General features: G+C 42.1%; 1 protein-coding gene across 1 annotated transcript in view; it reads right to left on the minus strand.

Annotated features, from left to right (window-relative positions):
• The window catches only part of RCAN2 (regulator of calcineurin 2), a 176,100-nt gene that overhangs the window by 149,215 nt on the left and 12,192 nt on the right, over positions 1-14,693 (minus strand). The window contains exon 2 of the mRNA XM_014608427.3: positions 7,744-7,970. Coding sequence (XP_014463913.2) covers positions 7,744-7,968 — 225 coding nt within the window. The 5' untranslated portion in view covers positions 7,969-7,970. The remainder of the gene's footprint in view (positions 1-7,743; positions 7,971-14,693) is intronic.

The raw sequence follows: 14,693 nt of genomic DNA on the forward strand, positions 1-14,693 counted from the left end.
GGATCCCCAGGATCATCCCCCACCCCAGGATCACCAGGATGAGAAGAAAGCAAGATGCTTCATTTTAGCTCTCACCTGGGCTTCAGTACCAGTTCAGGGAGGAAAACCTCTTCAAACTATACTTAAGTGGCACTGATGAGAGAAAAATCTTTAATGACCTTAGCTATGCTGTTGCAACCAGCTCCACCACAATCAGTTAAATCTATAGAATCTAATCATCTTGTGTTATTTTCCCAGCAGCATAATTCCTGGATTTGTAAAAGTTGCACCTGATTTAACTCTAGGAAGTAGGTCCCTCTCAAGCTCAAGGAAGTAGTAGTTCAACAGCTTCTCACAACTCAGTAATGGTTTTCACTCATTACCCGATTTGTAGGCAGATTCCCTAATTTAGGGAATATTACTCTTGAATTCTTTTTATGATGTATCTACATGAATAAACCAAAGCCAAGGCTCTACTGCTCTGGGACTCAGGAAAGCTGGATTCTGATCCCAGGTTCCTAGCTAGGTTGTAAAGGGGGTGTCATTCTACACTTTGCCCAGGAAGCCGTGACACCAGCTCTGGCAAGTGCACATGTTCTTTCTCTGTGGGAATTCCCAGTGTATGCATGTAAATGCTCTCACTTTATTTCACAAATATTTTCCATCTATGCACCATAATTTCTATTTTAAGGTGGTTTTAGGCCTACTGAGAGTTGGTTTCTTTCCTACAATGTCTATGTGGAAGGCGAAGGAGCTTTAACCAACTGTTTCTGAAAAGTCTGCAGCGCAGGTGTTCATGATAAACAGCCTTAATCTTCTTTTCCTCTGCTACTGTTAAGGATTGGCAAGCAGTCACCTTTCTAAGTGGGTCCTTAAGATAGGCAATCTCTTTTCCGAAATGCAGAGGCTTTCCCCTCTGAAGGAAGAGAGCCATCTTCTAATCAGACAGTATTTGCACACCTCAGAGTGTCATAATCCAAAGTCTCATTGACTTAAAACTACCAAGATATTCTTCCCAGCCTCAAGTAAAGGAGTGAGAAAGGGAGGGAGAAATGCAGAAAGATAGTGAAGAACAGAAACCTATGACATCCAAAGGGGTAAGAATGCAGAAGAAACAGCAAGTTTAATTTTGAAGAGGGACACATACATTTGAGGTTTGGTAGCCACAACTGGGATATAGGACATTTTTCAATCACATGAACACAAAATGTTTAAGACCATTCATTATGTGACAGGCTGTAGAACGCATTCCCAGAAAAGGAAAGGAAATTTAAGTTAATTCCATACTGTATTTTGGTTTCTTTTACTTCAAACGAATAAGCATATGAAGATCCTAAGTACATATTGCATCAAATACTTTCAGTTCCAGGAACCTATTAAAAATATTAACTGAAGATGATTCCTTTCTACACAGCCCAATGTCACTTAGGGCACTTACACACATGCAGAGAAGCTGCTCCAACGTGCTGTAAATCCAGGACCGAATTAATCAAGTCTGCTGGAGCGCAAAAATTAATATGGTCCAGCAGCTTCCAGCATCGTGTGCATCAGCATCTCCATGCTGAAAAATGGCAGTGGGGCACTTTGAACTAGAGCTTAAACGAGCTTTAGTTTAAAGTGCCTTGCCACCATTTTTTCAGCATGGGGACACTGATACACATGACACTTGGGAGCTTTTAATTAGTACAGCTCGCTAATTAATGAAGGCTCTCCCCCCACCCCAACATACACACCTCCTGCAGCAGGTCTATAAACACCCTTAGGGACTTTAAGACTATCCTGAGCTGTTCTTTCCAAGTCCTCTCTGTTGTTAAGTCCAATAGCCTTTCCATCTACAAGTAACGCTCAGATCTGTCAGCAGCCCTTTTGTAGTGTTCCTCCAGCTCCCTACTGACACATCCTCTGGCTTCATTCTTAACAAATACTCCAAAAATCCATTTTATTTACTGTAAAAAGATACCCTAGAGATAAAAGAATGTTGAACTTTTTGAACCTCAGCATTTGTTATAATTTACAATTAAAAATAAATTTACTTAATGAGTGCATCTACATGCATGCTTTCATTCACAGTACCCTATTTTATTGTGCATTAAAGCATCATTAAGAAATCGTGCGATTATGCTAATGTGCAGTAAATTAGGTTACTGCACATTAAGCATTACTTTAAAACCATGTGCATTTGTTACTGCACATTAATGCAACTTAATGCACATTTGTTTCTATTGGAGGTATTAATTTAATGCATATTAGGAAAAGCGCCTTAATGCACATGTAGATGTGCCCAGTATTTCTAAGGCATTTGCTTTCAGAAGTATTTAAATGTCTTTGCTTGTAGAAAATTTCAACTTTTCCATCAATACAGTAAAATAGGAACAACACGCAAGGCTAACATACATTCCATGAAGTGCCTTAAAATTGCCAGTGTAAATCCAGTAGGACAAAAATTGTGTCTAGGATCTGGGTAGACATGACATTGAACAATTCTAAAATAAAAAGGTTTATGCTTCAAGCTCAGACACCAGATGAAAACAGGTAAGACAGCAGCCCTGTCTGTCTGTCTCTACTTTTTGTAAAAAACTATCTGAACCAGGACCCTTAACCTAAAAAGCAAAATCAATAAACAAAGTCTTACTGCAAAAGTCTGTAAGACGGATAAAATTTGGTAGGTAGAAAGTAGGCACAAAAGTTAGAGATGTGGTTCTTTCACTATCATCGTGCCTTTGCTACAAACCGGATTTGTACAAAGTATTTTAGGACGTGATTCTGTTGGCAGTCCTTATTAAACATTACAAAAATCAACTGCAGCTAACTTTAGCCTAGTGGAGGCACAATATTTTATATTAAAATCATGCATGGTTTTATCCTGCAGCAACAGTTAATAACAGAAAGGATTAGGACAACAAAATCAGCTGGGAACATAAGAAATAGAAAAATCATAATCAGTCCCTTGATACAGTATTTGTGTTACTAGGAAGCCTGTAATATAATCCTATGTAGCCTAACGTAAGAGAGCAGGAAGTGAAGAGAGTTGCTTCTTACCAGTAAACAGTGCTCTTGAATATGTTTCAATTATTACCTGTAGGTATACATAGCTTATGAATACATACACATTATCAAGACTTCATAGTTCCAAAACTGACGCACTGTTCTTGAGACAGTCATTAGTTTTTCATGTCTTCAAGGACTGCTATCATAGTATCACAGAAAATGAGGGTTGGAAGGGACCTCAGGAGGTCACATCTAGTCCAGCCCCCTGCTCAAAGCAGGACCAGCCCCAACTAAATCATCCCAGCCAGGGCTTTGTCAAGCCAGCTGAAGGATGCTATCAAATCCCCTCCTCAGCCTTCTCTTCTCCAAACTTAATAAACCCAGTTCCCTCAGTCTCTCTTCATAAATCAAGTGTCCCAGCCACAGAATCATTCTTCTTGCTCTCTGCTGGACTCTCTCTAACTTGTCTGCATCCTTTCTGTAGCAGGGCCCCAAAACTGGACACAGGACTCCAGATGCAGCCTCACCAGTGGAGAACAGAGGGGAAAGGATCACTTCCCTCAATCTGCCGGCGATGCTCCTACCAATGCAGCTCAGTATGCTGTTAGCCTTCTTGGCAACAAGGGCACCCTGCTGGCTCATATCTATCTTACTGTCCCCAGGTCCTTTTCTGCAGAGCTGCTGCCCAGCCAGTCAGTCCCCAGGCTGTAGCGGTGCATGGGATTCCTCTGTCCTAAGTGCAGGACTTTACACTTGTCCTTATTGAACTTCATGAGGTTTCTTTTGGTCCAATCCTCTAATTTGTCTAGGTCATTCCAAATCCTAGCCCTGCCTTCCAGCGTATCTACTACACCCCACAGCTTGGTGTCATCTGCAAACGTGCTGAGGGTGCACTCTGTGCCATCTTCCAGATCGTTAATGAAGATATTGAACAAAACTGGCCACAGGACTGACCCCTGGGGCACTCCACTTGATACCAGCTGTTAGATAGACATTGAGCCATTGATTACTACCCATTGAGCCTCAAAATCCAGCCAGCTTTCTATCCACCTTACAGTCCATTCATCCAACCCATAGGTCCTCAGCTTGCTTGCAAGGATCCTGTGGGAGACAGTATCAAAAGCCTTGCTCAAGTCAAGGTATATTATGTCTACTGCTTTCCCCACATCCACAGAGCCAGTCAGCTCATCACAGAAGGCTATCAGGTTGGTCAGGCATGACTTGCCCTTGGTGAGTCCATGCTGACTGCTCCTAATCACCTTCTTCTCCAAGTGCTTAGAAATGGATTCTTTTGATGACCTGCTCCATGATTTTTCCAGGGCCTGAGGTGAGGCTGACTGGTCTGTAGTTCCCTGGATCCTACTTCTTCCCTTTCTAAGAGATGGGCACTATATATTTGCCCTTTTCCAATCATCCAGGACCTCCCCCAATCACTATGAGTTTTCAAAGATGCAGCAGCTCTGCAATCACATCAGTCAACTCCCTCAGCATCCTCAAATACATTGCATCTGGCCCCATGGACTTGTACCAAGTGCAGCTTTTCTGAATACTGCCTAACTTGTTGTTTCACTACTGAGGGCTGCTCACCTCCTCCACTAACTGGGCTGCCTGGTGCAGTAGTCTGGGAGCTGACCTTGCCTGTGAGGACTGGGGTAAAAAAAAGTCTTTTCCTTGTCATCTATCACTAGGTTGCCTCCCCCATTCAGTGAGGGTCCTGCACTTTCCCTGACCTCTCTCTTGTTGCTAAAATACCTGCAGAAATCTTTCTTGTTACCCTTCATGTCCCTTGCTAGCTGAAACTCCAGTTGTGCTTTGACCTTCCTGATTTCACCCCTGCATGTCCGAGCAATGCTCTTATACTCCTCCCAAGCTTCCACATCTTGTGAGCTTCCTTTCTGTATATAAGTTCACTGAAGAGTTCTCTGCTAAGCCAAGCGGATCTCTTGCCATATTTGCTAGTCTTCCTGTGCATCAGGATGGTTTGTTCCTGAGTCCTCAGTAAGGTTTCTTTAAAGTACAACCAGCTCTCCCAGACTCCTTTCCCCCTCAGACTGGTCTCCCAGTAGATCCTTCCCATGAGTTCCCCAAAGGAGTCAAACTCTGCTTTTCTGAAGTCCAGGGTCCATACTCAGTTGCTCTCCTTTCTTCGTTTGTCAGGATCCTGAACTCAATCATCTCATGGTCGCTTCTGCCCAAGCTGCCATCCACTTCTACATCCCCCATCAATTCTTCCCTGTTTGTGAGCAGCAGGTCAAGCAAAGCGTGGCCCCTAGCTGTTCTCTCCAACACTTGCACCAGGAAGTTCTCTCCAACACCCTCCAAAAACTTCCTGGATTGCCTGCGCACTGCTGTATTGCGCTCCCAGCAAATGTCAGGGGGATTCAAGTCCCCCGTGAAAACCAGAAACTTCTGCTAGTTGTCTTGAAGAAAGCCTCATCCACTGCTTCCTCCTGGTCCGGTGGTCTATAGCAGACTCCTGCCACGACATCACGCTTGTTACTCTCCCCTCTAATCCCAACCCAGATACTTTCAACAGGCCTAGCTCCAGTTCTAAAGAGAGACCTATTACTCTATTCTTTTGCTAGCAAATAATCCAGCTTTTGGATGGGAAAGAATGGCTAAGCATATAGTTTTTCTAAAGGAAAGTTTGTTTCTGGCTAGAGAAACTGCTGCAAAGATTCTAACCAAGATCCACATTCATCCCCCTTAAGATCTTTTTATACAGCTCTAGGAATAACTAAAGGGGCAAAGAATTTTGTGATCTTCAATTCCTATTAAAGTCAAGAGCCCTCAGCAGTGTGTAGGATGGTGACAATGCACCTGCACTGCAGATCATCTTGAGGGCACAGCAAGGTAAATATTATTTAAAAGAACATCAAATATTGCAAATTTTTCTGAAATTAGGATTTGGTGCTTTGTTTTATAGCAGTCTGATGCACAGTTTTAGTACAGACCTGTCACCCAAGAGAGATGAAGGGTTTGGGGCCCAAGCTGAATTATTTTCTTCATCAAGAGAAATACTAGGAACATAGATTCAAAAATATTCCTCCCTCAACCATTTATTCAGCTGACACAAAACATCTTAATTTTGAACACAGATATACGTCTACAAACTCTGAATACCAAAGGTACAAGTGGATAATTTTACAGAATCTCAGTGGAGACGCATGAACCAACACCTTTAAATCAGAAGTTTGCTTCCATGCACCCCTTTCTGCAGCTTGATTTGCTGAAGCTTTGGTCTGGAAACCATTCATACCACCCCCCATAATGGTTTCTCAAACTGGAGTACAGATATTTTTGGGGTATCTGGTGAACTTCAAAAGGGTAAAGGGGGAGAAGGACTGGGAAGCAAAATAGAGAAGAGGGGACAAATGCAGAACACCTTAACACCATCTCTGAAGCTACAGAGGTTTCAGCATGGTGGTAATGACAATATGTTACTTTTTTAATTATCCATAACACAATCACAGGGGTACAGAAGACACTAAAACAGAAGCAAGTAACTCCTAAACAGTTTAAGATAGACCACTCCATTGCACAGGTTCTTCCTCCATCCTAAACATGCTTTAAATAGGGATGTCAAACTCAAATCAGTTGGAGGGCCATATTCCCTGCTTTTCAGGTGCCCATGGGCTGCACTCTGGCTCTCGTGCAGGCAACCCCAGAAGCACCATAGGAAGAAAACCTGGCAAAGCAGCCAGGGCACCAGCTCTGGCTAGAGTGGCTGGGCTTCCTGGGGTGGCAGCTAGTGCTCCTGCAAGAGCTAGAGTGGCAGGCAGCTCCAGCAGCACTGCAGGCAGAAACCCTGCCACACCAGCCAGAGCCCCAAATCTGGCAAGCCCTGCGACCACAGCAAAAGCAGAACGGCAAATGACCCGGCTTTGCAGGCCATATGTTTGACACCCCTGCTTTAATCAAGTGCAGTTTTGGCTGGCTGCTTTTGCAGTGAGCTTCAACAAAATGCATTTCAGGAAAGCCAGCTCGTCTAAGATTTTCCATCCAGAATCAAGAGCGCACATACAGCCACCTAAGTAGCTGTAATTACGAGGCTGGATAACCCTGTAGCACTGAGCCTAGCCTTATCCTACACAAAATAGTCTTACTACCCTCTCCATAAAGATGCCTCAGAATACATTTCCTAAGAAGCAAGAAATCAACACCTTATGCATAATTTTTAACCACAAGCCACAGATTACTTCAAAGGTCTGTTTAAAGACTAATTACAGAGCTATAAACTTTGTGAACTGTCTACATAGTTAACATGACTAAAGAAAAAGAGAAAGGGGGCCTTTTCCACTCCACCCTATTTTTCACTTTTTAAGCTAAGTAGATACTTCAGGGTACAACTTAAGAACATTTATGAATATGGGAAAAACAGCTTTGCATCACGGTAACATCTTATCAGCAAGCAAAAGAAATATTCTTTTATGTGTTTAACTTTGCCACCTCCACCAGGTCTGCTGTGATGATTGCTAGAAGATGTATGTCCACATGTTTGGTGAGATTTGTAGAACATGAACAAAATTTAAACATTTTATGCACTTTACTCAGCAGGAACCTTTATTTAAAAAACTTTGAAAAGGTATCTTAAAACGTTAGCTACCCCCAAGAAAAAAACTCCTGTAGTCCATTCTCCTATTACATCATACAGGGTAAGCATTTAACAATGCAAAGAGTTTTTTAAAGAACAGAAATGAAAACCAGCATTGCATCATTCAATGTTTAACAAATACTTTCCACAAATCTTATAAACCTGGAAAACTGACACTGTACCTTACTGTCCTTGCCTTCGAACACTGACTGGTGGACATTACAAGCGAAGAGAGAGTTTGGAAGATCGGTAAAATCAGTTATTTCATTAAACTCTTCCTCCGCAAAACATCTCTCTATATCCTTGTCCCGTTCTATGGAGTAGAGCAGGAAAAGTCCCCCATCCTCTGGGATACAGCTGTAGCGACTGAGGCTGCGCATTCCAAAGAAATAGGATTCTCCCCTCATTCCTAATGGCATGGAGAAAAGATTGATATGTTAGACTACATGCTATAACACAAGTACATACATTCCTACTCGTAGGGTGTAGTTAGATGTTAAAATTAGCATATGCTAACTTTTACAAATGTTAGGCTGTGTTAAAGTTAGCATGTGCTGTGAGCAGTCACACCTTAAATGTTAATACTCTGTAACATGCCCTGCTCTGACCTGCCTTTGGTGAGCAATCAGGGGAGTAAGTAGGAGCTGACAACTTGGCTCTGCACCTGCCTGGCTCTAGGCCAGTGTAAGTCTGAAGAACGAATGGCTCAGATCAGGACCCTGCTGGCCAGCACTGTGAACATCACCCCATTGTTGGCCCAGGTTGGACCTGCTACCCCCCACCAGCCCAGACTGGGCCCTGCTCACCCCAGGTCTCTGCTCCCCCCTGCCCTGCAGCTCCCCACTCATCTGTGGGTGCTAGTAGTGTCCCAGGGGAGCAAGCAGGGAAGAGGAAACCTACCTGCTCTTCTACCACTGCCACTCTCTAGGCTGGGCTCAGCCTGGAGAGCAGCAGCAGCAGTGGTGGTGGTGGGCAGGCAGGCAGGCAAGCAGTTTCCCCTTCCCTACCTGTCCCCCCTGGGACAGCTTTGGTAAGTCAGGAGCCAGGGGACATGAGGAGGGGTGGGAGTGAGCCACAAAGGCTGGTGGAGAGCTGGAGGCGAGCCCCAAAGGACAGGGGGGCAGAAGGAGAGCCCCAGGGTTCGGGGGAGCCCAGAATGGGAGCAGAGGGGAGCAGGAATTCTTACCTGTAGGGCTTCCCCAGCTGCTCTCATCAATCTGGGGGAAGAAAGTATCCACCTGGGGATAGCTGAGTGCAGCACCCCCTGGGATGCTAGAGTACTGCTCCCAACTCGTCTTGGCCCTGTGGAGCAGTCTAACATGACTGTAACATGACCTGCCCAAGATGAGCTAGAGGTAATCCTCCCTGGAAGAGGACCATCTCCGAGATGCTCGGGGGACACTCAACTCATGTTTTCCTGCCCTAATATGTAGACACTCTTGTTCTAAAAGCCCTTGACATGTTTTAAACATAACATGTAGCAATATTCACAGGCACAAATTCAGTCTGAAAGTTGCATTCTCTGCTACAAAGCAAACCCAAAATTGCCACTAAAAACCCCGCTGCCATCAACTTTGCTGATGTCTAACCCCAAGTTTTAGCATCATCTCTGCCATATAACAACTACTTTCAGGATAGGGAACATGATTACAATTATGGTTCTATTTGTTAGCACTGAACAGACTTCACCATATATCAACACATGCTAATATTCTTGTGTGTATCCAGAGGTTGGCATGGTTAAAATCCACTACTCTACAAAAAAATGAATAATATTGTCATGGGATAAAAGGATAACCGTCAGTGAGCACATCTACATGAGATGCTACGTTCCCGTAGCTCATTGCTACAGCGATGTAGCATTCGCAGGCACAAACTGTGATGCGTGGGAAAAGACCTGTGTGGTATCTGGATTGCGTAGTAATGTTGGTTACTGCGCAGTCTGGCGCACATTTAGACACACCCTGTAAGTGGGTGTCTAAGCCATTTAGACACACCCTGTAAGTGGGTGTCTAAGCCAGGTACACTGAAGTCTGGACTGAATTTAGAAGCAAAACTTCAGTATGCTAGCCTATTTCCTTCTTTCCCAAAGCCAAACACCCTTTAAAAATTCTTATAAAACTGTAATTTTCAAAACTAAATCCAAAGAAGAAAAAAAAAGTTATCTATGGTAGATTTGAAATTTTACAAAGCAACAAGAAATCCTTATTGGGAAGTTACATTACAGAGAGATTAAAGAAATAGTATGTGCAATTGAGACAGCATGCTGTTATGCTGCAATTCCCATGCAGAAGAAACGATAGCAGAATTTAGGATCCATTACAGAATATATACTCCTTTGTTGTAAACTCATTTATAAAAAGGATCAAAGAATTTGAATGGAAAACAAATAAGGCAAAGTGAAACCAATGGCCCAACTCAAAACTCCTTGGAATTAATGAATAAACACCTATTCACTTTAATGGGCTCTGGATCAATCCCTGTAATGGGGAAGGACATTTAAGGTGTTAAGAAGCTAAAAATTAATAGTCCACACCTTAAACAGCGTAAGACAGCCATAATGTAGATGAAAAGTTAACCATAGTAACTGAGGAGAACAAGCAAAAACATGGTCCAGTTAGTCCAATTCAGCTCCCAAATGAAGGACAACAGACTGCATGCTCTAGTGTATACGCAAGCCTCTAGCAAAGAAAGATTAGAGATCAGTAAATCCTATGGCATATACTCCTGAGGAGCCCTATGAAGCTGATTTAGAATAGGAATAATTATTGGATGTTCCATATTACTGACAAAACTAAATACATATAAGCATTGGAGAATTTATTTTCTGAATGCAAGTATTTAGAGGGCAACATTTGCTGAGTTTGTTCCTTGGCTTTTTATTTGCCCTTGTCTTGCATATTTATTGTTCTTTGTTAAGACTTGCAAATACTAATGCTCTTAGGACTAAACTTTGTCCAGAATTATACCTCATCTAACTGCTTTACCTTAGAAAGACAGAACAATCACAATAAGTAACATGAAACCTAATGGGCCACACTGACACCCCCACCTTCAAGGGTTTGCACAGAATATAGATATCCTATGTACAGAAGAGCAAAACCAGTTGCTGGTGATGAAGCAAAAGAAATCCATTATGTAAAATAAAGTCATCATCTGCAAAAGTTTAGGCCCATGCTAATTACTAGTCCAGGCTATTCAATATTGACACAAGCAACACTACAACATGGGGAACCCAAGACATTCTGTGCCATGTACCTACTGAACAGCATGCAGCAATAGCTTCCAAGCTAAAAGTCTATAGATTATCAGTGGTCCCCACAGCACTTGCCAATGGTCTGTGGAGAGTTGGCTGGTCACAAGGTCTTGGCTGTCCTCTTCGTTTCCAGATGCTAAATTACATTAAAAGACAGCTAAAAATAGATTAAATACTTTCCTAGCATTACTGTTCCATGCAAGTGATTACTGTATTTTTTTACAAAGATGTTATGTGATGGGAGGCAGCCCTATAAGGAAGCAAAGAAATCATATGTAATTATAGAAGAGTGTCAGACCCTCAGTTACCCTGATGATAAGTTTTAAACTATGCATAGAAATGTTCAGAGGACGTTTTGCTAAGTCACCCTGAGGTTACAGCAGGTGCATTCACTTAGTGCCAGTTCAGGAACATGCCCAGGCTTTGGAGTACCTCTGAACAAAAAGAATAAAGGATAACGTGTCAACCTACATTGCAGAAAGCAATGTAGCACTGCTAGCTTTAAAACAAGCTGGTGCTGGGACTAGAAGCAGTCCTGCTCGTAGCATTAGACTGCACAGAGCTTTGCGCTGCTGTACTGAGGCTGCTTCTGGTACCCACAGGAGTTCATATAAAAGTCAGGTTGGGTGTCTCAAGGCTACATTGTACTCTGTGGGATAGACATGCCCAGAAAACTTTTGCAAAGAAATCCTAACAGCTGCCAATGTTATGGAGGAAGCTTATATTTATGCTGAAATTGTTATTAAAATTAGCAAGAAAGGAAATTCCCGGGAAAGAGATGTAATCCTGTGGTACGTGTCACCGTTACAGTGTTCCCAGCTCTTTTCCTGGGTGTGCACGTACACTTTCATTCTGTACCGCTGGCTTTGTTTTACTGGATCTTTGTAGAGATGGATGGGGAGCAGAAAAGTGTAGTCAATTCTAGTGGTACGTATATGTTCCCTGGGACTGGAGCACTGGCGTGGGGCTGAGATTCCCAAAGACACAACTGCTGCATGCTTTGTAACTACCTTTTTTTTCAGACAGTGTACGTATAAATAAAGCATGTTATAGAATCATAGAAAAATAGACATGAAAGGACCCTCAGGAGGTCGTCTAATCCAACCTCCTCCTCAAGGCAGGAACATCCTTGTCTAAACCATCCTGGACACACGTTTGTCTAACTCGCTCTTAACAAGTCCCATGGATGAAGATTCCACATCCTCCCTGCTCCAATGCTTAAAACTCCTTTATAGTAAGAAACTCTGTCCTAAATTGCAACCAAGGAAATTTAGGTCACCACTTCTTGTCCCATCCCCTGCAACTACACAGAATACTGTATAACCATCCCTTTTATAACCACCCTTCATATATGCAAAGACTGTTGTCAAATCTCTCCCCAAATCTTCTCTTCTCCAAAATAATCCCAGTTTTTCCAAACTTTTCTCTTAAGTGACATTTCCTAAACTTCTATTCATATTTGTTGCTTTCTCCAAGACATTCTAATTTGTCCCCATCTTTCTAGAAGTACAGTGCTGCAAACTGCACATACTACTCTAGGTGAGGCCCTGCCAGTGCTAATAGAGCACAAGAATCACATCTCTTGACCTATGGGTGGATTAATACCAGGGTGGATTTGACTTAGATCATGATTTAAATCACTTGTCAGGAAGTCTCAATTTAATCATTGCTTTCTATAAAACGTGAATTCTTGTTGTTTGATATCCTTTATTCATTTAACTTCATTCACTTTTAGAGAAAGGTTAGGGCTTGACTGTATGTATGCAAACTTGCAGAGAGACAATAGGGTTGATGGGTGGGTAATCAGGCCTGTTATTCCTCATCTCCATATACTGCTGTTAACAAGGATGTTATCTTTGGAGACCACAAACTCTCCCAATGCCTGAAGAAGGGTGTTTGTGCCCAAAAGCTTGCAAAGAACAACTTTTCCATCTGTTTAGCTGGTCCAATAAAAGATCACATCTACCCAAAGAACCTTGTCTGCCTGTGATCTCTGGAGAGACAGATCCAGTTTGAGAACTGAAATAAGCATCACAGAGATGCTTAATGGGATTTGCTAGACTTTGAGCACTGAATCCCATTGGGTAGAACGGTCTTCTTTAATCTTTACTAACCTATAGAGAAGCCTCTGGGAACCCCGTAAGATTAGGCCCCTAATACAGTCCATGGGTTATTTTGACCTTTTTATAAAACTTGTAAAGAAGTTACGTGAATATATTGTCTCAAGTAGTATCTAATTAGAAGTTATAATCCCTATTCCATGATAATATCTTTGAGCTTTAACATATCTTAAATTAAAACTATCTTTATATAAGTTTATTTTTAAAAGCATCTTAACAAAAACATTTAAAATGTGATTAAATAAAAAAAAATTGATTTAAATAAAAAATCCAATTAAAAAAAAAAATTGTTGATTTTTATCCACCCTGGTTAATATGGCCCAGTATGCTATTAGCTTTTTCTGTAGCAAGAGCAGAGCACACGATTGATGTCTGTTCATCCTGTGGTCTACTAAAACCCCCAGGTCCCTTTTTGTAGTACTGCAGCCTAGCCAACCAGTCCCAAATCTGTAGTAGTGCATGTGATTCTTCTACCTAAGTGCAGGACTTTATACTTGTCCTTACTGAATTTCATCTGATTAGTTTTGGAGCATTTCTCCCATTTGTCAAGATCATTCTAAATCCTAATCCTATCTTCCAAAACATCTGCAACTCCATCAATTTGGGGTTATCTGTAAATACTAACTGGGAACACAATCCCAGATATTAAACAATGAGAATGCCATGAGACAGTGTTGGAAGCCTTGCTAAAGATGAGTATATCACACCCAGTGCTTTCCCCCCAACCCACAAAGTCCTATGCCTTGTTGTTAAAGGAAATCAGGTTGATCACACAAAACTTGCTCTTGACAAATCCATACTGGTTGTTCCTACTCTCCTTGTTCTCCTCTAAATGCTTTGAAATAGATTCCTTGATGGCTTGCTCCATAATCTTTCCAGATATCAAGATATGGCTATAATTACCCACATCTCCCATTTCTTAAAGAGGGAAATGGTATTTGCCCTTTTGCAGTCATTTGGGACCTCACACAACCTCAGAGTGTTTTCAGAAAGAATAGCCAATGGCTCTGAAATTGCATCAACCAATTCTTCTAAGGCTGTGAACAGACATCACATTTGTCCCAGAAGAAATCCTTTTGCCCCAGTATGTAGCAATGTACAAGTCCATTGTCCAGCTTCAAGTTTCTCTGAAGTATGACGGATAAAATGTATAAACACTTTTTCCCTGGACATCCTGTTGTACATTTGCATTGAGGTTCACTCCAGGGACAAGTCTTTCAAGCTGCATACTCTCACTGACCTCCTACTAGCAAAGAAGCAGCAATGCAGCTTGGAAGAGTAAATGACTGTGTGGCTCCTGTTTGGATATAGGTCAAACCCCATGACAATACATCCTGGGTGAAATGAGACATCTGTTTACAACCTAAGGTGCAGACATACGTAGAAAGGCCTACCTATCACAGGTTTTGACCTGGAACAAAAATACATTTCCTGTGCTCTTGCTGATTTGACAAAATCCTGCTTCTCTATTTTATCTCTAACCTGCTCTTTCCCTACTCTAGGCCAATTATCTCTACTCTTTTTCTTGCTGCCAACTGCAATTCTTAAATGACTATATCTGTGAAGACTGAAGTACAAACACAATTAAATATTTCAACCATCTCCCCATCATCCATTATTAGACTGCTATCTGCATTCAGAATGGGACTGTACTTTCTTTGGTTTTCTGACACTTGCAGAATGCTTTTTTCACGGTTTTTAACATCCCTAGAAAGCAGCATCTCGACACATGCTTTGGCCTCCCTGGTATGGGGAA

This window comes from Alligator mississippiensis, chromosome 1, assembly GCF_030867095.1.
Source record: "Alligator mississippiensis isolate rAllMis1 chromosome 1, rAllMis1, whole genome shotgun sequence".
NCBI classification, from domain to species: domain Eukaryota; kingdom Metazoa; phylum Chordata; order Crocodylia; family Alligatoridae; genus Alligator; species Alligator mississippiensis.